At 38.2% G+C, this 23,291-nt stretch overlaps 1 protein-coding gene across 1 annotated transcript in view; it reads right to left on the bottom strand.

Annotated features, from left to right (window-relative positions):
* The window catches only part of LOC118557174 (calmodulin-lysine N-methyltransferase-like), a 36,529-nt gene extending 13,250 nt beyond the window's left edge, over window positions 1-23,279 (bottom strand). Inside the window, exons 1-3 of the mRNA XM_036126565.1 lie at window positions 22,830-23,279; window positions 19,687-19,865; window positions 18,137-18,201 (exon numbers count right to left, since the gene is read on the bottom strand). Of these exons, the coding sequence (XP_035982458.1) occupies window positions 18,137-18,201; window positions 19,687-19,865; window positions 22,830-22,988 (403 nt within the window). The 5' untranslated portion in view covers window positions 22,989-23,279. The remainder of the gene's footprint in view (window positions 1-18,136; window positions 18,202-19,686; window positions 19,866-22,829) is intronic.
* Window positions 23,280-23,291: the final 12 nt, after the last annotated feature.

The raw sequence follows: 23,291 nt of genomic DNA, 5'->3' as shown, positions 1-23,291 counted from the left end.
CTCCACATGCTTTTTGTAGCCAGAATCCAAATCCTGTCATTATTCTGACTGAATATTTGACCACTATTCTTATCAAAATTGGTCAAGCTTATTTAAGATTATTAACTGTTGGTAGGAATCTGGTCTAAACAATAATCCCACATTTCCAGTAGGGATGAGTTTGAAGGAATCACCATAACCTAAATGTTAGCTTGCTATATACACTTTAGCTTTCCGTATTGCAACACTTGACTGTGTCCGAATTTCACCAATATCAGCAATACTGTGAAATAATGTAATTGCAATTGTCAAACAAGATCACTGTGTGCAATATAGCAAATGATTGCTAATATTTGGTAGAAAACAATATTTCAAGTGTCATGCATTCCCACTTTGTAGATCTATTTGCATGGACTCTAAATGATCTTACTGCCAGACCTGATGCATACTTTAGTTACTGAGAAGCCAATGCTTATGGAGAGTGGTGGAGACAATAAATTATTGAATTAATTTATATTGTGCTATTGCAATTACATACTTGCAGCCCTTTTCAAAATAATCAGAAACAAACAAGGAAGCAGAGAAGGTCAAGCCTGTTATGCTGGAGGAACACCAGTGTTGCTGTCCACAAAAAGCACTGGGATGGTACCAATAAAGAAGGAAATCCCTGCCCCAAAGGGGATACCTACCTCTAAGTCAACTGAGATTTCCACACATGGACGTGGTAAAAGTTTTACAGTCAGATGAGACACCGATTTTGCCGTGATGATAAAGTACGTTTTGAGGAATCACACTGAGGCGTTTAAACTGAAGAACAATCTACCAAACATGAGGCATAGTGGTGGTAGCATCATGCTGAGCGTCACTGACACTGGTGCATTTGACAAAAGGGATATAAGAGTGAAGATGGGGAACTGCCTCAAAGGTCTTCAACTTCCCCTCAACTCAACAGTTAGAACCTTGGACACAAGTGGATGTTCCTGCAGGATAAAGATCTCAAGAGCACATCAACACCGGTTTTGGAATGGCCACGGCTTCAACCAGATATGTCTCTAATCCAGAGCCATGCCAGGAAATCGATCAATTAAATTTAAATCTGCAAAATCAGATTAACCGTGTGATAATTTTTTTAAAATGACCTTGTGATCATTTATAACAGCAACTTTATATCACAACATTACCATAACTTGTTACCAAATAAATCTATAAAGATTTGAAACACATATGTTACAGAAAATTAACTCCTAACCAACATAGTGAACAATTTGTGAAAGTATGTTTAAACAATGCCTAAATGGTTGATAAAAGACTACACTATAAAAAGGAGAATGCAGCTCCAACCTAAATGAATTGATTTAATTGTTAACAAGCCGTTGAATTAAGTCGATCCAAGTTAATTTAGTTTGTCAAGTTAAAGACTTAATTTGGTTACCTGTTACCAACTGAAGCAATTAATTTAGGTTGGAGCTCTTTTTAGAGCATAGGTGAAATTTAATGTTTTGTTTAATAGTGAACATTTTTTCAACATCTTCAATTTGTTTTAAACATTTAATCAGAAGTCAATATCTAGATGTGTTTTAGCCAAGACTGAGCAGCATGCAACAAAACAGGAACAGGAGCCAGACTTGAGCTCATGACCCGTCTGGTCCCAACTAAGCTATGTATGTGTCAGGATAACTGATCAAACAGAAATAATTTATAAGTCCAAGACCGGAAACGTGTATTAATTAGATTTTTGTTGTTGTTGTGGACCGTCCTGTTCTCTAAAGATGATTCCTGCAGCTACTGTATAGCTCATCATCCCTATTCTGAGAAAGTGTTGGTACAATATCCAAAGCCTTTACCTGGGTTCAGTTTCCCTCTCAGAAAAGGCAGAGCAGTACACTGCTATGATAACTCATTTGTGGAAATTGCCAGCAATGTACACACGCGCACAAACGCACATCACAACAGCCGAGTTATAGAAGGACTTAGAGCACCCCCAGCTGGGGGACCACACTGGCAGGAAGAGACTGAAGAACACACACAGAGGCACAGCTACAAACACAAGTTGGACATCGAGCGCATACAGTAATTTGTACTTATTACAAAGTGTAGTATTTATTCATCCGCTCCCTCTCTCAGTTTAGGCACTTCATACCTCTTATGTGTTTGTTATGTAGCTTATAGTGTTTGTGTAGTGCAGCTATAGCTGAGCAAATGTTTTCCCACACAGTGCAAACAATGGCCAGGTGACATGCACACATCTAAACAAGCGCAAACACACACCATGAAAGAGGTGCAATTAGAGCATCCTACTCCAATTAACCAGCTCTTTAAACAAATCCACATTAGGCCCTCCATTGTGGCTGCGCTCGAAAAACAGCCACTTGGGAAAGCAGCATAAAAGCTTCAACTGTATTCCTCCTCAAAACGTGTGTGTGTGTGTGTGTGTGTGTGTGTGTGTGTGTGTGTGTGTGTGTGTGTGTGTGTTGGCGGCGGTCACACACTGGTACAGGATCTGTGCTGTTGTGATTGCGATGAAAGATTGTGCAATCACTGGTGGGTGGAGAGAACAAGAGGTAAGCCGAGAGGGAGGGAAGAAGAACGGCGTTGCCATCAGAGAGCGATGAGGGAGGATGTTTCCGGCTGTACGGGAAAATTAAAACCCGTGAGCTGATACTCTGCTGTTCAGGAATAAAAATTAATTATTTTCACACTTACGTACCATTTAATGCGTTTGCCGATTATGACCTAAAAGATATAGTTTGGGGTTTCTGAAACATGCTAGTTCCAGCGACGGGTTGCAGAGACAAAGGGGATCAGTTTATCACAAATGATTAAATAATCATATAATACAAATATTATATCCAAACATGGAGATAAACAGGTAGATATCTCTTTGCCAAAGTATTTATTAAAAATTAACACATTTTGTCGTGTTACAACAAGAAAGTCTACTTTATTTTACCGGGATTTATGGTGATGGATCAACACAAAGCGATGCATTGTGGTGACATGACAGCAAATGGTTTGTATCATTTTAAAAAGTTTTTTTTTTTTTTTTTTTTTTTTACAAATAAAACTTTGAAATGCCTACTCTTTGTAAAAATAATTACCAGCAACTATTCGGGTGTATGTCCCCGTCATGTTCGGACATCTAGAGACTGAGAGTTTTGACAATAATTCTTAAAACTAAGTCAAGCTCTGTTAGACTGCATAGGGAGCATGTGTGAACATTGATTTTGAAGGGGACTAGTCATGTATTTTGACCATAAAAAGACCCCCCCCCCCCCCCTCCCAGAAAAAAAAAAAAAAAAAAAAAACTTAAACTAAAACAATACATCCCACAAGTGACAGCTCGCCGTGGTCGAACACCAACCCGATCTACAGGGTTAGGGTTACTTAACCTCTTTCTTGTTGCACCTATACCGCGCGTTGCTGATTCAGTTGACTCCATCACAGACAGAGATACGTAGACGCCTCATTGAGCGCTGAATATCACATGCCGCCGCCATATTGGAAGTGGCATAACTGACTGATTCAGGAAGATGCCTCATTCATGTGCTGTGTGCATTTGTACAAATCGATTCACTGTACAAACCAGATCTACTGACATTATCTTTTACAGGTAAGAATGAACATATAGTAATGATTGTATTTATTCATTATAATATGCCTATGGGCTCCATTGCTTTTCCTTATTTACTCATTGCATGCAAGCCCACTGTTCCCGAAAGGATGGGTTAAATGCAGAGGGCACATTTCATTGGAATGTATGTCGCAAGATGATTAATATTATTATTATTCAAAAATGAAGGGGGGAAATGGCTCACTCTTGCTTTATTTAGCCAGGTTTAATAAATGGGTGCACCCAAACCTGCTTTTCATTAAAAGTCACTGCATGTTTTAGTTCCATTTACTTTCAAAATAAATTAGGAGAAAAGAAATATGGTTGATATGCCATTATGTTGGACGAGGACCACACTAAATCCTTCTGAGGGTTGCAAATGGCCCCCGATCTGCTCTTTGGACAACCCTTCACTGTAAACCATTCCATTGTAGTTCTTGCTGTACGTTTATAGTCACTGTCCTGCTGAAAGTTAAACCTTTATCCCATTCTCAAGTTTCTTCCAGCATCTCAAAAGTTTCTTACCAGGATTTCCCCGTATTTAGTTCCATTTACCTTAATCCCATCAACTCCAACCAGATGCCATGTCACTGCTAAAGCAAAGTACTCCCACATTATGATGATGCCACCACCATGATTCACCATGAGGATGGTGTTCAGGATGACATCCACCATATCCATACCTGGATATGTTTCCCAGCAAACATATCTGGGATTTTCTTTTATCACCTATCCCTGTTTTAAAGTTCTCCACAACATAATCCCTGACAATTATGCACCACTGTGTGGCACAGCATGTAATTTGCAATCATTTGCAATAGTTAGAATAATTTATCAGTTTTTATATCATTACAATTATCTGTCAAGAATCTAATGACTTCAGAAAAAATTTGGAACGATTTAGCGTATCCAGGATTCTGCATGGAAAACATTTCTACCACCGCTATGACATTAGAACATAATACAAATGCAAGTAATTAGCAAATATTTGACACCGTTCTTGACTAATTATCATCTCATCTTCTCTTCAGTGTTAAAGGAACGTGTTGTCCCTGATTATTCCTAATTTGTCCTATTTCACCGTGACAGTATTATAATGTCTATGATCTAAAAGCTTTTTTGTGGAAAAAAAATACTTTGATATAATGATTAGCAAGTATACACAATTAAATTAATAATTGAAGACTCTTAAATTTGTCAAGTAACTGGTTGATTTTTAAGAGATTGACAAAAACGAATCTGCATTTGTAGGGCTCAGTCAAAATATCAAATGACTCTTATATTCTTCTCTATGTTCATTGTATATGTGAGTGAAGGAGAAAGAGTCAAAGAGAGACTACTTCAGCTTCAGTGGGCAGGCACAAAAGCATGTGGCGCCATGGCCTGCTGTGGACAGGAAAAAAATGTGGGTGTCAATGAGTCTGTGCTTATACAAGAAAAAAAGAACAAAAATCACAAAAGTGGCTTTGAAAACCTTAAATATGATGAAAACTCCCTACAGTTTAATTAAATATTCACTCGGCAGTGCCCATGGACGAGAAGTTAACACCCAGAAGCATTTTAAGCGTGAACGTATCAGGTTTTTGGTACAGTCTCATGCTTCTTTCCCATAATGCTATATAATACGGTAATATAAAGCAATTTGCCAGAGCAGCTTCAGTCTCCCCAGCTTGGGGCCCTAGTAAAAATGCTACAGCAGTTAGGGCCGTTTCTCAGGGGGGCACTTGAAAATCAGTTAACGTTCCCCTCTGAGGCCTGCACTTGCTAACATTAGCATGTAGCACACCAATTACAGTCGACACCTAACATTAGCACAGCCAGCTGACAGTTAAAGGCCCCTGTGGGGCTATTTACAGTCCCCAGACAGGGAGAAACTGACAGAGTGAAGAAGTGACGTTCAAACAGTTTATGCATTAAAGCTGTACAGCGAGTCACTAAGCAAGTTAATGGCTCTTTAGCTAAATAGCAAACACATTAGTCTTTGTGGGAAAGACGTGTTGACAGGCTTGAAGGCTAACAAGCAGCTGCTCCACTTCACCGCAAGGCGTTTTTGACAAAATATGCTAAAGAACTAATGATTCAAGTGCGCTTTAATCGTTTTCTGGCTTTTGGTAGAGTCTAGAAATGTCTTGTTTGTCCATTTGATACAGTGCCTTAAAAATGTATTCACAAATATAAATTCGTATTTTTTTTAACTTTATATAATAAACCAACGAAAAGGAGTGGAAAATTGAGAAGTTCAACAAAAAGAAAAGATAGATGGTTTCATTCTTATGTATTTATTTGTATTCATCCTCCCTTAGGCAACACTTTGCAGATCTATCTTCTTTACCCGTTGTATGTCTTAACCACATATGGAACATATAGAGACCGTAATCTTTACCCATTCTCCTCCACAAAATACCTCAAGGTCAGTCAGACTGAATGGAGAATAGTTTTGCCACAAATCATTTATTTGATCCAGATTGGGACTTAGACTGGCATATGCTTTCAACACGTAAACCATTTCATTGTAACTCTGGCTGTGTGTGAGGTATCGCTGAATCTGTGCCCCAGTCTCAAGACTTTTGCAGCCTTTAACACTTTTTTTCTCTCCAGCATTACCTTGTATTTAGCTCCACACAGCATGATGCTATCACCACCATGTTTTACCATGATGTCTGTGTGCTCAGGTTGATGCACAGTCTTAGTTTCTCACCACACATAGCGCTTTACATATAGCCCAAAAAGTTTAGTTTTGACCAAATCACCTTCTTCCACAAATTTGTTGTTAGCCACATTAGCTTGTGGCAAACTTCACATGACTTCACGTGGCTAATTATTTCTATGAATATATCGCAATATGGAAAATCTTTAATAAAGAAAAATAAACATGCTGAACTTTGTTGTTGACAAAATGTAAAAAAAAATAAATAAAAAAAAAATAAAAAAAATTAAGAGGTGCCAATGTAGTCACAAAATTTAGGTCAGCTGCGTATTGAGTGGGTCTTTCTCTTGCCATCAAAAAAGCTTTAAAGTGTAACTCACCCTGGTGTGAAAGCATAATCCCGCCCCCAGACAAATTTGAAAAACATAATCAGAGTGGGTGGGGATAAGCGGGAATGGGGGGGAGGCATGTGTTCAGTTTGGGGGGAAAGCAGTGACCGTTTAACCTTAGGAGAGCACCACAATGACACAAAAGCAACATTTTCACGAATATGCACTAATTTGTCACAAATAGTCACCAGGATATGTAGACAACACTATTAGACGACCATGTTTAAAGTTTATTGGCCAAAAAAAGTTGATTTGAAGGTGGGTTACCCTTAAACTATTGAGGGCATGGACACAAAAACTGATGTTGGTTGATAGAAACACCTTATAAAATGGGTCTTTGAGAGGTGTGGAAACTGGGACATCCAGGGACTATGTCTTATGAGTTTCTGAAAAAAGAATAATTAAAAAGGATCCCTTAAAGAAGAAAGGTTATAATATTTAAAATGGATGCTTTTTGCTGTTGTTGTGTTTAGTTTCCTTAATCCCCTGTAACTGTAGCGATGCAAGGACAAAGCAGGGGGGAGCAGTGTGTTTGGAGAGAAACCAAAACCTGTTCCCATGTGGCAGTGTAACCATTTAGCATAGTGCTGCTTCTTCAAATCAACACACTAATCACATTAATCATCTATTTGTGTTTAAACATCATTAGGGACTTTCACATACAGATTTCCACATGCAGAAACAAGCACACTCAAGCACTTGTGGCTTGAGGTGCACTTGATGGGTACGAGTGGGAGGAGAGCCAAATTAACCACCAAACACTAATCACTCTCTAATGGCAGCACACTCAAGCTGGTGTATACATTTAGTATATACACAAACAACAAAAATCTATAATCCTGATATGCACAAAATAAGAACAGCTAAGATATATATATATATATATATATATATATATATAAATATATATATATAAATATATATATATATATATATATATATATATATATATATATATATATATATATATATATATATATATATGTTTGTGCAGCACTTTGTTTCAGCTATGTTATAAAGCAGTTTATAAATAAAGTTGGTATGGTGCGGTAAATTAAATCTCATCTAGAGCCCTGAGGATGTTCTGCAGTGTTCTAAGTGCACCAATCAATCTGATTTATGAAGCAGTATTTTAAGAATATATGCAGCGCAGTCCAACTGTGTGCTAATCTCTTGTATTATAGAGTAGTTACACTGAAAGTGGTAATCATTGTTCTGACTGCACGAGATGTCTCAGAAAGGCTGATTCAAAAGATTTTACACTAGGGGTAGGTTAAAATTAAGCAATCAAGACTAAACACTATAACTACCAATATTACCCAGAGGGGGAAAAAAACTGTGTTAAAGTTTTTTTAGCACTGAAATGATTACGTTTGAGACCTGATTCTAGTGAATTTTACAAGAAAGTCCATAAAAAAATATCAACCAACTGCAAGTAATTGCATGATGTTTGATTATAATTAAATAAATGTAGATGAATGTATAAAACGGGACAGTGTTGCAATTCCCTTATTTTCCATTGGCTTTAAAAATACTAGCTTTATTCAAACAACGACAAGTGCATTATTTTATTTAATTTGAATGCACTTGAATGCACCCTGATCTTCAGGGTCTCATTTCTGCTTTTTTCAGATGATGTGGCTCTGCTAGCTTCTGTAGGTGGTTTGCTCCCTCTTTGTTGAAGGCTAGTCCCTCCTCAAGCTGAAGACTTCAAGTATCTTGATGTCTTTTTTACAACGGATGACTTGATGGAGCGGGAGATGGATAGACGGATTGGGAACTCATCTGCATTACTGTGGGTGTTGCTACTGTCTGTTGTGGAGAAGAAAGAGCTGAGCCAAACAGCGAAGCTCTACCGTCACCGGTCTAACGATCTGACCCTCACCTACGGTCATGAGATACGGATCCTGGATAAAAGAACGAGATCCCGGATATAACTGGTTTACATAAGCTTCCTCCGTAGGGTGACTGGGGACAGATAGGGCGAGGAGCTCCATCACCCCGGAAAGGAAGGAAGCAGTTGATTTGGTTCGGACGTCTGATCAAAGTTATTCTTTTTGAATTTGTTTGCCGAAATGTATATATCCTTTTGCAGGTTAACAGAGAGGGCTGAATGTCTGGGGATATATTACTATTTTATAAAGCTGTTTACCTCCCTGCATTGTAGGGTTTTTGGTGTAATAAAACCTAAATTTCTCAGCTAAAACTTCAAATCATGGGACAAACTCATAGAAAAAAAAAGAATAGAATGTATGGGAGAAGCCAAAAAAAAAAAAAAAGACTAAACCTACAAATTTAAGAAATTAAATGTACTTCTACACCTAGTAGGGAAAAGTGTGGACATAGTTAAAGCTTTATGTCTAAATAAATCCGCTTCCTGATTAAAACCCTCATAGAACAAAGAGAAGGATATTCAGAGGCTGCGCTCTAGATTGTTCCAAAGCTCAGTGACATAGCAGACTTTCTTCATAAACACTGTTTCTTTGTGCGTGTGTTGCCTGGCTGGACTGTCCCGCCTAGTTGAGATTAGACACCATCTGAGACATTGCTAGGAGGGGTATATAAGAGTTGGGTGACTTAAATGGAGAAAAATCCAATAATTATATCCGTCCAGAGGGAGGTGGCGCTTTTAGAGAGTAGGGGGTGACCTGTTATTACTCTTTCTTTTTCATTCACTTCTCCCCCAAAATCTGAGGTGAAGGGGTAACCTAAGAAAAGGAAAGAATGGAGTGCATTGAGTTAAGAGTTATAGCTGAGCTTGCTGTTAAAGTATGTCCTTGTAATTAGCTGAGTATTAGCAGCGGTGACAATGCAAAAGCACTGGGCAGGGAAGCACCCTTTAACGCTCCACTCATTTCCTGAACTTAATCCTAGCCGCTTACCGGTAATAGTGCACAACAGCGCACCAATCTGAGGGCACACACACACACACACATACACACAACTCTTGGTCTGGCACAAATTCAGATAATCAACGGCCCACTATTAAAGGAAAAGGGCTCCTTGAGCAAAAAGCTACACCCGGGGCCCACCTTCAATCCCCTTTGTGCTCGGAGTCATAATAACGGTTAACTGCAGGGAACATCAGTGTACATGTGTCTGTGCGTGCATGCGCGCTCACATTTACGTCTGCGTCTGCACATTATCGTCAAGTCGCGCTTAGATGCAGGCTGAGTGTGGCAACTGTTTACTTCTTGGGTGTCAGGAAGCTTCCAACACCGAGCAGTACTCCAGGCGAGTCTTAGTTTCTTGTTTCCTCCGGTACATGGATAGAGAAGACAAGGCTACAGAAGCAAAAATCAATTACTTTCAATTAAGTCAACCAGCGACTCCTTCAATGTGCCCTGAAGCCATTCAAGTCTTGCCTGCTACACTGCCAACCCCCACTCCGACACCACAAAGTGACACACACACGCGTCCACACACATGTTACAGTTAAAAAGCCACATCCACTTACTGTTTGACTGTCTTTTATGTTTAGTGGTGAAATTATAGACCTAGAAACAATTACTGTGGCAATGGCTAAAAATGCTCCTCGGCATTAGTTTGAGAATTTTTAATCTGTCATTTCGACCAAACTGTACAGAACATACAAAGGCAAATATTGAAAATGGCATTTAGCCATGCTTTGTTTAATTTACTTGGTTTATCCAAGACATGTTGAGCAGACAATTTCTCATTGTTTTTTTTTTTAACAAGACAAGAAGATGCTTCCCGTGTCAAATTACCCACAATATGTGGAAATGGAACATTTGCTGATCACTTTTCATCCATCTGTAGACCTTGTTGTTTAATAGATTTATTTTTTAATAAGAAACCAAGAAAGCTTAACAATAAAAGGAGGCAATTGTTGTCTTCCTTATTATAAAGGGAAAGCTAATGTCCTTTTTTCTAGAGACTCCATCAAATCAGGTAAAATTTAAGACTCCCATTTGGTCAGCCTGGCCTTTGAACTAAGGATTTGTAGCACCAAAGTGTGACATAACAGACACATTAAATTGTAATGAATAAATATAAACTCTGCAGCATATTAGTTAAAAACAGAGAGCAGATTTGGGAGTAACATTAAAACGTCACAATATTCTTCATCCACACTACATTTGTATCACGAAGCATCAGCAAGTTGCAAATGGCACGACTTTGCTTTGCCAAATTAGCATTAAAGAAATTCACATTACTTTTTAACCATTTGTGGTGGCATTTTAGCTATCTGGTTAAACAAACAGTGACAAACAAACTACATTTTACAAACAGAAAAGAGCATGTTTGAGCTCTGTAAGAAAACATTGTCATATAGCGCCGCAGCAGCACACTGATGTGGAGAGTAGCATCCCCTTTGTAGCAGCCCTTTCGAGATTCAAAATCTACAATAGTAACTGAACCGTTTAACATGGTTTAGTGTTTAAATTATAACTTAATTTATGATTGACTACCCCTTTTTTATATTTGTGAAAAGACCAAAAAAGAGTTCAGCGTTCTGTTTTAGCCTGTAGACACATTGCTTGAGTTAGCTTCTCATTCCTAGCTTCCGATTCAGCGCTGAATTGTAGCCATTTCACGGTTTCTTTTGAAGGAATCCAGACTGTATTTGATCATTCTGTAGTTAAAATTTTTAAATACTAAGACTGATTGAAACTTGAAATTGATATTTTTTAACTGAACAGAGAGTTATTAGCAAACACTTTGTGATCTATACTCCATAAAAACATGAAAAAGGATGAGTAGAGTCTTGTTTAGCATGTAGACAGCATACATTCGTTAGCATCTAATTCTTAGCTTCTGACTCAGGCACTAATTGAAATATTGAATTTATTTTTTCAATTAAGAATACTGGACTGCGGGCTGCACAATGGCACAGCTGGTAGCACTGTTGACTTGCAGCAAGACCTCGGGGTCTTTCTGCATGGAGTTTGCATGTTCTCCCTGCGCATGCCTGGGTTCTCTCCGGGTACTCCGCCTTCTTCCCACAATCCAAAAACATGACTGCTAGATTAACTGGTTTCTCTAAATTGCCCTTAGGTGTGAGTGTGTGTGCATGGTTGTTTGTCCTGTGTGTCTCTGTGTTGCAACTGGCATCCTGTAAAGTGTACCCCGTCTCTTCAATTGAGAACTGAAGATTTTTGGCTTTATGACAAACTTAGATGGTGCTGGTTGAAAACTGATGCCCTGAGAGACATCCACTGAATCCATTTACACAGATTACAGATCAACAGAAACTCAATTTCCTACTTAAATTTGGTAAAGTTTTGTCCTGTGTACCTAATATTGTTTCTTGACTCATCTCATGTATTTGCTACATCCCTACTGTGATATTCTCACTTAGTTCTTTACTAAATGCTAGAATAACTGAGGAGCCCAATATAATGAAAATCTATATTTTGAGATTGAGAAGTTATATAATTAAGTTGTCTGATTGACTCACATTAGTATTATGTGATGAAAATAAAGTAAACTGAGACAAAAATTATAGTTATATTACATTTTGGAGTGATAACAAAAGCAGGGCTTTGAAAAAAAAGTATACTGTCTTGGTGAAAAAGAAACATGAAATAATAAGCTCTGAGGGGGGAAAAAAGAGAGAAGCAAAGGCCCTGGAATAGACAAATGGGAGTAGTTTCAAAAAGCATGTGTGATATTTTCACATTGATTTTTCTCTACTAGTTTAAATCAAAATAGTAAGAGACACCTGAGCTCAGTCCAGAAGGCTCCAGTGGAGAGTGATTTCTATAGAAAGCATGTTATAAACAGCGCAGAGGGGGACCACAAATCTTGTCATTGACACAACAGTCAGAGTGAGCTTGTGGCTGCACATGTGTGTGCGTGCCTGCCAGCTTCCAGTCTAGCGCTATTGTCTAACAAGGTCTAATTAGCACTATGGCAAAATGAATTAGCATAATTATGCAAACAGGGCTGCGCTAAAGGCCTGGCACGAGGGAAGGCTACGGGGGGCACCTATTACAACACACACATGTTTGAATGTGCATATAAACACACATACACATATATTCTATAAAAAGACACAATAAACAGCCATGCACTGCTTTGAAGAAAGAAAACACACTGCACATGTACATCCCTGGCTAGATTTATAACAAGAATTAACACATGGAATGGATTTCATGTTGCCGTTATTGTTTCCGCTTCTTTATAAATGCATCCACCTGGCAGACACAGTCCCCATACCTCCACAAACATGAGATACACACAGAAATGATCAGCTCCCCACCACGCTGCCTCCCAACACTGAAGCAGTCAGGGCTTATAGTATTTACCAGCGGGAGAGATAGGTGAAGTCGGTGGGAGATAATAGGGATGACTGAGAGGCTGAAAGGCTGGTGGCCATTCGCGCGATGACAACTGTAGTGAAGAAGGCTCTATTAGGCTTCATTAGGATGCTGGGCTCCTGATTACACACACAGGCGTGCACACACACACACACACACAGCCAGGCTTTCATCACTTGACAGGACATTTAGGTACGTTCACTTCAAGCAGATGCTTCTAATCATAGCAACTGCCAACACCGAACCCTAAACTTCCCTGAAAAGCACTGATTTACATGCAGTCCTTCCTCCTGTTTGCAACAAGAAAGAAGAAGAATGTATCTCTGCGCATGTATTTATTAATGGGAACTATAGATGAAACGATGACTGGGTTACCACGCAAACATATTGACAGTTTTACCATTTTGAAATCGTTAACAAAACTATCTTTGTTGACCTCGCTAATAAACTATCTGGATCTATGAATTAACCGCATCTCATACGGTTTACCACAGATGTAAGGAGCAGGTAGCTCAAGAAAAGTGAGGATATTTTAACAAAGAGAACCAAGAGATAATATGAATGCATCACTGTTTTCTTAATAACATTTTCATACAGTAGGTTTTATTTTCTAAATGCAAAAATAACGAGAAATGTAGTATTACTTTTACTTCCTTTAAGTAATTTGACAGACACAGGGTCTCAAAAAAACTAAATATGGAAAACAATCCATATATAAACATAAAAAAATATATGTAAAATGAAGCAGCCATTTCAGTCAGATGACCGGTAGCGCACAGCAACAGGTGTGGGAGGGGCAGAATTGGTGCAAAAGTTTGTTAAAATAACGTTTTAATATAGAAAAATGGTCCTCAATTCAAGCATTCATTTCAAACCACAACTGATGGAAATTAAGATTAATGAATGGGAGATTCCTCTGTATTTGTACTTTTTTTATTCTATTTTGTTTTTTCTTTTTATTTATTTATCTTTGTTTTTTACTACTACCATTGTTTTTTCTTGTATTTTCTTTAAGACCTTGGACAAACAAAACCCTTTTCTAAAAATATAACGTGTATTACTACATGTATTCTGTAAGATGTGTGAGATGTGACATGCACTGGAAAATCTGAATAAAAGAAGTTGAAAAAAAATTTTTTTTTAAAAGTAACGTTTTAAAACTGTCACCAGTTATTTCATGTTGGCGGTCCAGAAAGCACTCCGTATATTCTGGTAAGTCTAAAACTACTACTGCCACTTCTACCATATTTTCTATATTATTTATAAAGCAGGAACACTTCATTATTTCTACTGGCTCCACTGCAATAACCCCTACTGTTTACTTGTTGCATAAAACCATGATGTCTGATTATTGTAAAAGAATTTGCACTCATTAATCAGGACAACAAACTTTACACTGTTGTATCCCCCAATGGGAACAAACGTAACCTTTAAGTGAAACACACACCTGACAAATTACCTTACAGCGAGTAAAGCCCTCTTTTCAAAAAGAACCCAGCAATGTCAACAAGCTCTAAACCCTCTCAATCACACATCCACACATGCTGCCATGCATTCTTAGTCACTCCACCCTCAAGGGGGGCTGTATTGTACCCTCAAATCCTGACCCTTGGCAGGGAACCAGCATCTCCCGACAAACCCAAGTGACGCTTGGACAAAGCCCACTAGCGATTACAAGCCCCCACTGTCGGCTAAAGAACCAGGAAGGTCGGGAGTTCAGAGCTCAAATAGTTGAAAGTGCTGAAGTCTTGTCTGACGGAGGTTTGATCATTTATTAGCAAGACATAATGAGCTGCAAATGCAACTTTAGCGCTAGAACTTGCTGGTAAGCAGGATGCAAAGACGGGTGGCGGTTACCTTTGACCTGGCTGTGACACACACACCTATATTACCCCAACAAGTGGTCGATCATTTCCTGACTTATTTTGTCTTAAAGCAATTAAAGCCAATACTTACTCTGGGGTTATACTTATTGAATAAAGTATTTTCAGAACGTGCATCACCTAATTTAGTAACTCAGACAAAAACTGAAGGTTTTAGACGCTCAAATACGTTTATGGTGTGGATTTGTTCAGGAGTAGGATGTCGACCCCAAGATCAATTCCCCGTTCCCTAAAATCCTAATTGAGCTGCCTTTCCTGCGCCTCTGGTCCGGTATTGAAACCATTGACTCTGGCTTATCTTTACTTTAAGAAACAACATATTGTTCACGTACGTGCACACTTGTATAACAAACACAATAGCGGGAAAGAGGCTGGGGGGGGGGGAGCATGCTGAGAGGGGGTAGCACCTTTAAGCTGAATCCACACATTTTGGATGCGGTGGGTTAATCCGACCAGGCTTTTTAGCCTGCTATTCAGGAGGACAAGGACCCCAAGGATTTGGGCTTGTCCACACCTCAGGGGTAGGGGGATTATCAAGACAGCAGGAAAGGTAGAGAGAGTATAAGGGCGGGTGATGTGAATATGTGCTTATTAGCATGGAAGTAGTTGATTATTGCAGGTGGCGCACCTTCTTGTATCTCTGTGACAGGACAATCGTAAGTCAGTGTGTGCGCTTTTGAATTTAGAAGGGTTTCTTTCCAACCCCCACCCCCAAAAAACATACCCCAGAGCTCCGACCGGGTCACCTCTGGGCCTTTCAGAGCCTCCTCTCAACCAACCCTAATTGATCTCACGCATTACTAGTCCCAAACATGAGATGGAGAACAGGAGGGAGATGGTTGCCCCATTGTTTGAGGAGCGAGGTCCCTCTGCTAAAGGCTTTACTCTGCTTACACACACACACACACTGGTTCCACCTATGGCATGCCCACCCACCTTCTCCCCCTATTCTCCTCTCCCTTCCTCTACGCTCTCATCTCCGGCTGTGCTAATCCATTGGCCAAGTCAGGAACTCTGTTACCCATCTGGCCAAGCATGACTCCAGCTGAGAGGGATAGAGGGAAAAATGAGGGAAGCTATGGGGAGGGATTGTAAATTGAGAAACAGGAATGTGTGTGTGTGTGTGTGTGTGGGGGGGGGGGCAGTCATCAAGATGTTTTGTTTGAAACTGACAAAGTCATTTTAGTAACTATTACTTTGCATATATTAGAGGCAGAAAGGAACATAAAGCAGCATTGATGGGGTAAAGGGCACTAAGGTGGCACAAGAAAAGAAAAACTTTTCTTTTTCTCTCCAAAGAAAACAAAACAATAACCTTTTATTTATAGCTCCTAAAGAACAAAGGCTTTGCTGATTATTTATTGTTAAAAAAGGGTGTGATTTGCCCCTGGGTTCTGTCCTAAATTATAAAACTGTCAGGACAGGCTACGACAGCGGTAGGTAGCCCTGACCCACAGCTTCACACATTTTGGAGCTTTTAGTTTCACACTTTTCCATATCCTGGAGATTAAAAGCAACAGAACACATCCCAATCAGATTTTAAAGGCTATACTAAGCATGGCTTTGAGTAGGACAAGATCATAAAACACAGGTTTAGCCACATTTTCAAATTGTTAATTGATTTTGTGCGATATATTGAATCACACTTCAGCATAGCAATATCCTTGTGAGCAACCACAAATAATTATTTTAATCCAATATTATGTAGAATATTATATTGCAAGCCCGTAATATATTTGTTGGATCTGCTGGATGGACTTTCCCCACCTTAAATACCCACAGTGGCTGTATATTTTTAGCAACTGAGAAGCCAAAAACATACAACAAAAATAAATAAAAGAAAAACCTAATATGTACTAATCATAATTTCCACTCTCCAGGGCACATCTCAAGCAAAACGGATTAGTACTGTGGTGACAATGAGACAATAAAATGGCAGTGGTACAACAGGAACAAATTAACAGGCAAAAAAACTCAAAATAAATGAATATTTTATTGCATTAGTCTAATGTCTCGCTGACAAATGAAGTAAAATCCAACTTTTAATTTAGGAACATTTATGAACATTTTTCTCTCCAGTGGTGGAAATCCCATGTTTAACAATAAGTCTTTGCAATCAGACAGCATTTATCCTTCTATAACATTTCACCGGTTGGAGCACCCAGAGTGAAGGATATTTAAACATTCCTCGCCAGATTACCCACAGTTCAAAGTCCTATTTTATGCTGTTTTCTTTCAGCTTACCCCATCGGGATTTTAAAGTGTTTATGTCTGAGATAGCAATAAGTGGCATGATTGATGAACCATTTCTGTGCTGATTTTGCCATATGCTTTGTATTTTTATCCCCAATGACCCATTTTATGTTTTCTGTTGTGAGTCCACTACAATTTACTTAAAATAGCCTGGTATTTCAAAGAGTGCACCTTTATGAAGAGAAACAAGCCCAAAGCATCACAGATCCTCCACTGTACTTGATAGTGGACATGAAATGCTATTCCTCATGTTCACACTCTGTTTCATACCAAGTCCATCCTGACTGTTTGGTGTCAATCTGTCTGGCCAACGCTCAGAGCTAAAGTCCAAGTACAGTTTAGCCAAAACTGCCCCTTGTTTGCACTTGTAATTGTAAAACAGAATGTTTTTTTAAGGCATCCAACCCAAACAAGCAGCTAGCATGTATATGATACAAGTAATATACACCGTGAATGAAGATCAAAATATGTTAAAAACATGGGGCAGTGTTAGCAGAAAGTAACTTTTACTCAGATCTGTTGAGTGTGTCGGGTACGATTAGAGAAGGGTAAGAACATGTTTTCAACATTTTAACTTTTCTGTAACTCTAAAACACCCCAAACTAACCCCACAGATTGAAAATATAGTCATTGTACAAAAAGCAGACAGCACATTTAAGTAAAGAGTTTCATACGTTGTATGTACCTTGGGTCTTTGAGGTTTGGTACGTTTTTCACATATTTTTATACCCTTTTAGTCTTGATTTCTTCTTTTTTTTCAGTAAATAATGACATGATGGAATATCTGTAGAGTTTTAAAAGCTGGTAAAAACCAGATCCTTTACATGTGAAACCCCTGGAACTGATAGAGGGTGTACTTTCTTTTTACCAAAACAATCACACAGCCAGAAGAAACAGGTGCCAACACTACGACCAGCATTTGATTCAGACAGATTTATCAGCAGACATGCGTGTCAATAGTAACAAAAGCAAAAGGCAGAGCATAGCAGGAGATCCACTGTGACTATATTTGCATATTTCTACTCCACACAAATGCAAACATACAAAACAAACACATGATTTAACAGTTTTGAAATAAAAGATCTACTTACAGACATTGCCAGTGTTGTCGAAACTATTGAGCACTTCGTTAACTTTGAGAGGTCCCAGGTTATCCCTAAGAAATTCAAACATAGATAAACACAAAGTTGTCTGTAAAAGTGCCCTGTATTTTTTCATACATGAACAGCACTAAGAAAAACACATGATGTATGTTTGTTTTTTGAGGCATGCGTTTCAGATGATACAGCTATTTTAATATTTCACAGAGATAACCCGAGTAAATACAAAAAAGTGTTTTCAACCGTTGGTTTTCTCTATTAAAAAGGGAAAATATCCAAACAAAACTGGCTCTATGCAAAAAATGTATATACCTCCTCATTAAATCATGAATTAACTATGATTAACTACAGTTTTTGGAAAGCTGAGCTCAATTTTACTAGCCACACTGAGGCCTGATTACTGTCAGACCAGACAATCAAGAAATTACATAAATGGAACCGATATAAAGGAGTCTAAAGCAAAATGACTGACGATCAGGTTAGAACCGTAAGCTCAAATGCAGCATTTTAAAATAAAAGGAAATGGTAAGTCTGGACTTGAATCCAATTAAAATGCTGCGTCATGACCATAAACAGTTAATTTATCCTGGAAAACCCTACAACTTGGCTGAATATAAAAATTCTGCAGAAGAGTGGGACAGATGAAACACTCATTGCCATTCAATGCAAACGCTTAAAGGCAGATGTTGCCGCCACAGCGACGCAAAGAGTTTTTGGCTTTACGGGGAAATTACTGCTGCACATAGGGCCCAATTGGCTTCTATAACTTTTAAGTGTGAGAAAAAAGCAAAAACAAAGTAAGACTGTGTGTGTGCAAATACTTTTTTTTACAGTAATGTATCAGAAAAGTAAAAAAAAAAAAAAAAAAACATTTAACTCGACAAATACTAATATATTGTAACACTAAAAATCTGCTCAGTCTACGTTTAATTTTTTTTGGCAACATTTCTTATTTATTTCGGTTCAGTTGTCACATACTCGCATACGCAACAACACCACGAAACAAAGGACAACACATCGGGTACGATTGATATGCAGTAAATATATAATATATTTTGTCAAACCAATTCATTCCAGTCCAGTTTCATAGTTAGATTTAACTCCAACTACATACTGCATACATACATACATAAGAGTAAAAGTCCAAAGAGTAAAATATACTTTATCTGATCCATCAACTCAATAAAGACCCTTTAAGTTTCAAGTTAAAATGTGGGGTTTTTGGGGGGGTTTTTTTAAACATTTTCTGTCATGCTCCACATTCAAAATATAATTTGCCTCAATTCAGGGAATTACATTTTTGTATCGTTTTGGGATAAAACAAACACTTAAGTTTTTGCAACATGTTTACAGAACTCGGCTTAACAACATATAACGAAAGGTTGGCAATGACTGAACTACAGATTGTATGTTCTAGATAAAGCAAGTTAAAACTCTACATAAATAAAAATTAAAAACAGCACAACCAGAAAGTGTGTTTTTTTTTTGTTTTGTTTTTTTTTTTTTTTTGTTGTTGTGAAATTGCAAAATGGTGTGTCTACCTGAGGAAGGCACTGTACTCTGGATAGAAGACACTTCTGTACTCCACCCACTGGTCATCTGAGGTACCACGGTGTTCTTGTGCTGAGAGTTTTTTCCTTCGAAAAAGGTCATAGGTTGCAAACCTGCGGACAGACACCTGCTTAAGCTCAGGGCTGTCGGTCTTCTTCTGACACAACACCTGTAAGAGAAACGCAGCTGATCAACTTCAGTTTGCATATAAAACACATTTATACATTATCGTTTGCTTTTCATTACCTTTATTCAGGGGTCTTGCTCCATCACATATAACAAATCCAATATATGTAAAGGATCTTCTAAAACCCCAAACACCAACGAGAACACTAAGGTCAAACAACCAGCTGGTCTTAGACGTTCTGAGGTCCAATCAGAAGAGGCATCACGCTTTCTCTGTTGAAACCCCAAAACTGTGGAATAATCTACCGCTCCATATAAAAGATGCTCATAATCTCCAGACCTTTAAGGTGATCCACCTCTACCTTTTGGCTTTTGAATTAAATAGCTTGACAATTTAAAAATGTTTTATTTTTTTTATTAATTATCTGCTCTCTTTTTAAACCAATTAATTATTTCATTCATGTCTTCTGTAGGGTTTATTCATCAGTTATTTTATTGTGCGTGCTATGCAGCATTTGGTGCAATGTGCTTGTTGTAAAATGCTACATAAATAAAGTTGACATTGCCTGTCAAGAATAAATCAAACTGGCAGGTTATCAGTTTAAGTCGTGTTTTAGGTTTAAACAAACAGTGCTCAAGGATATTTTTTATTTATTTACATTTTCTTTAAATTTGATAATATATTATTTGAATAAAAAGGCAGTTGTAGAATAACTACTTCGTATAATTTCAACATTTTAATCAATTTGCAATATTTTAACTCTAACAGCACTCATAATCCTTTGGGAAGGTTTAACAAAAAGAGAGATCAAATTTAAGTAAAGTTTAATATTGTGCAACTGAGATGTAACTTTGTTAGTATAACTAGTAAAATAGGGCGACACTAGGACTCAAGAGCTTTTTTCTCCAAAATCACGTGTTAGAGAATTTGTATGGAGAGACGTTTCAGCCAAAATTAAATAAATAATGAAATAAAAACTGCTATCAATAAAGTATTATTAAATATGCCATCAAATAAATAAATGTCCCCATGAATTAAAACAACATATATATAAAAAAATATTTTAGCTTATTTTGTCATTTATTTATTTATTTGCTTCAAGATATATTTATATAAAAAATAAAACTACAAAGTAAAAAAAATTATATATCTATAGATAGATAGATAGATAGATAGATAGATAGATAGATAGATAGATAGATAGATAGATAGATAGATAGATAGATAGATAGATAGTGTAATGGATAATACCCGATGAGTTGTCCATTATTAGAAATAAATGGATGATGCAGAGGAGTGAACTGTCTGATGCAAAGCGGGGGAATATTAAATTAATTATTAATACTTTTATGTTTTTTTTACAATTAAAATCATAAGATTTTCACAAGAACTATTTAATATATTTTGCTGTGACACGTTGCTATGCGCAATAATTTAGAACAATCAGGTTATTTGAGCGGAACTTCTTTATAGATGTCCTATAAGGCAAGGCAAGGCTAGGCAAATGTATTTTTGTAGCTGTAGCACATTTCAGTACAAAGACAATGCAAAGTGCTTTACATGATTAAAATGTAGGAAAACAGAATAAAAGCAAGTTGGAATAAAATGTACAAGAAATGACACAAAATAAAACAATGGAAAATGGAAACTAAAAGACAATATTGGGTTTTTAATCTTGATTTAAAAGAACTCAGGGTTTCAGCGCTTTTACAGTTTTCTGGAAGTTTGTTCCAGATAAGTGAAGCGTAGAAACTAAATGCTGCTTCTCCGTGTTTGGTTCTGGTTCTAGGTATGCAGAGTAGGCTGGAGCCAGAAAACCTGAGTGGTCTGGAGGGTTTATACACTGATAACAAGTCTGTGATGTATTTAGGTGCTAAGACATTCAAGGATTTATAGACTAACAGAAGTATTTTAAAGTCTATTCTCTGAGATACAGCGAGCCAGTGTAAGGACTTTAGAACTGGGGTTATGTGCTCTACTTTCTTAGTCTTAGTGAGGACGCGGGCAGCAGCGTTCTGGATCAGCTGCAGCTGTTAACTGGACAACCTACAGCCAATCAGAATCAAGTATTCGCCCAAACCATGAAATAGAAATAGATATAGATAGATAGATAGATAGATAGATAGATAGATAGATAGATAGAGTTTTATTTCATAGGCACGTTTATTTATTTGAAACAATATTGATTAATCATTTTGAATGAAACAGTTCTCCATAATGGGGAGCCAGAGTTTGCTTTATTGAATTACAGTGACCTGATAGATGATGAATAATCCCTTTTGGGGTGTGGGATGCATCCATCAGCAATGGAATGGTCTAGCTCAAGGCATATTAATGTGTTAGGAGTGGCCCAGTCAAAGTAAATCCCACTCAGAATCAGTAACAACACGTAGAAATGATGTTTACAGCAAAATCCTCACGTGTAATATCTCTAGATGTCTAAAGCGGGTATATCCCTGAGGACTTTGGGAGCTTAGGGCATGTGGAGACAACGCATAGAAGAATGGCTAAAACTGTAATTCTCTAGAGGTAGGTAAGAGATATATACGGCAAAACACTTGTGGCTGCTGCTTCTACAAGTTATTGACCTAGAGAAGCTAATTAAGCTCTGAAAAGCGTGTCTCATTTTCTTTCTACTGGCAAAAAAAAAAATATCAAAATTAAATACGCAAAACTCTGTTGTTGTAATGTGACAAAATGTAGAAAACGTGAATGGGTATGAAAACGTTTGCAAAGCACTGTATGCCATTCGTAAGAGGGCAAAAAAGCAGAGTGAAAACAGGTAATTATGCCAACTGATCAGATACTTATCTGTCAACACACTGTTCATTGCAGCACAAACCTATCCCAGCCCCTACTTTTGCTAGGCATTGTGAAAGTAAGCAGTGTGTGTGTGTGTGTGTGTGTGTGTGTGTGTGTGTGTGTGTGTGTGTGTGTGTGTGTGTGTGTGTGTGTGTGTGTGTGTGTGTGTGGTTGAAGGTGTGCTTGCTGTTCCGCCCCCTGTACCTGTCTCAGCAGAGTCCATCTGGCTCGACCCGCTGTAGCTCCGCCGCTTCCTTCTCTGGAGTTGTGGGCATCTGGGTCGCAAGTGTCTTCGTCGCTTTTATCCTTACAAGGCGAAACCGGCTGGATGTGTTCTGCAGCGCCCGTGGAGCCCTTCTCCATCTTCCCTGTCGAGTAGCCCCCTCGGAGAAATGTGTAAACGAGCTCCAGCCTACAGAGCTGTCACGGCTATCGACACCAATGCTGCCCGGTTGTGTTTAGAAAAGCATGGCTTGGGTTAAAACTACAAAAAATCTACAAAAGCTCACAGACATGTCCTCACACGCAGCACCAGCAACACGCTGCTTCCGTACACATTCGCCGTTTCAGGCGTGCTAATCAACAACTGAACGCCTCGCGCTCGATTTTCCGTTGGAACCGGCGGCGGCGCGTGATCATGTTCGATTGTTTCGGTCTGCGGATCTG

This window comes from Fundulus heteroclitus, chromosome 22 (genome assembly GCF_011125445.2).
Source record: "Fundulus heteroclitus isolate FHET01 chromosome 22, MU-UCD_Fhet_4.1, whole genome shotgun sequence".
In the NCBI taxonomy this organism is placed as follows: domain Eukaryota; kingdom Metazoa; phylum Chordata; class Actinopteri; order Cyprinodontiformes; family Fundulidae; genus Fundulus; species Fundulus heteroclitus.
Note: the sequence above shows the minus strand (reverse complement) of the source record. Positions and strands in the feature narration are given on the sequence as shown.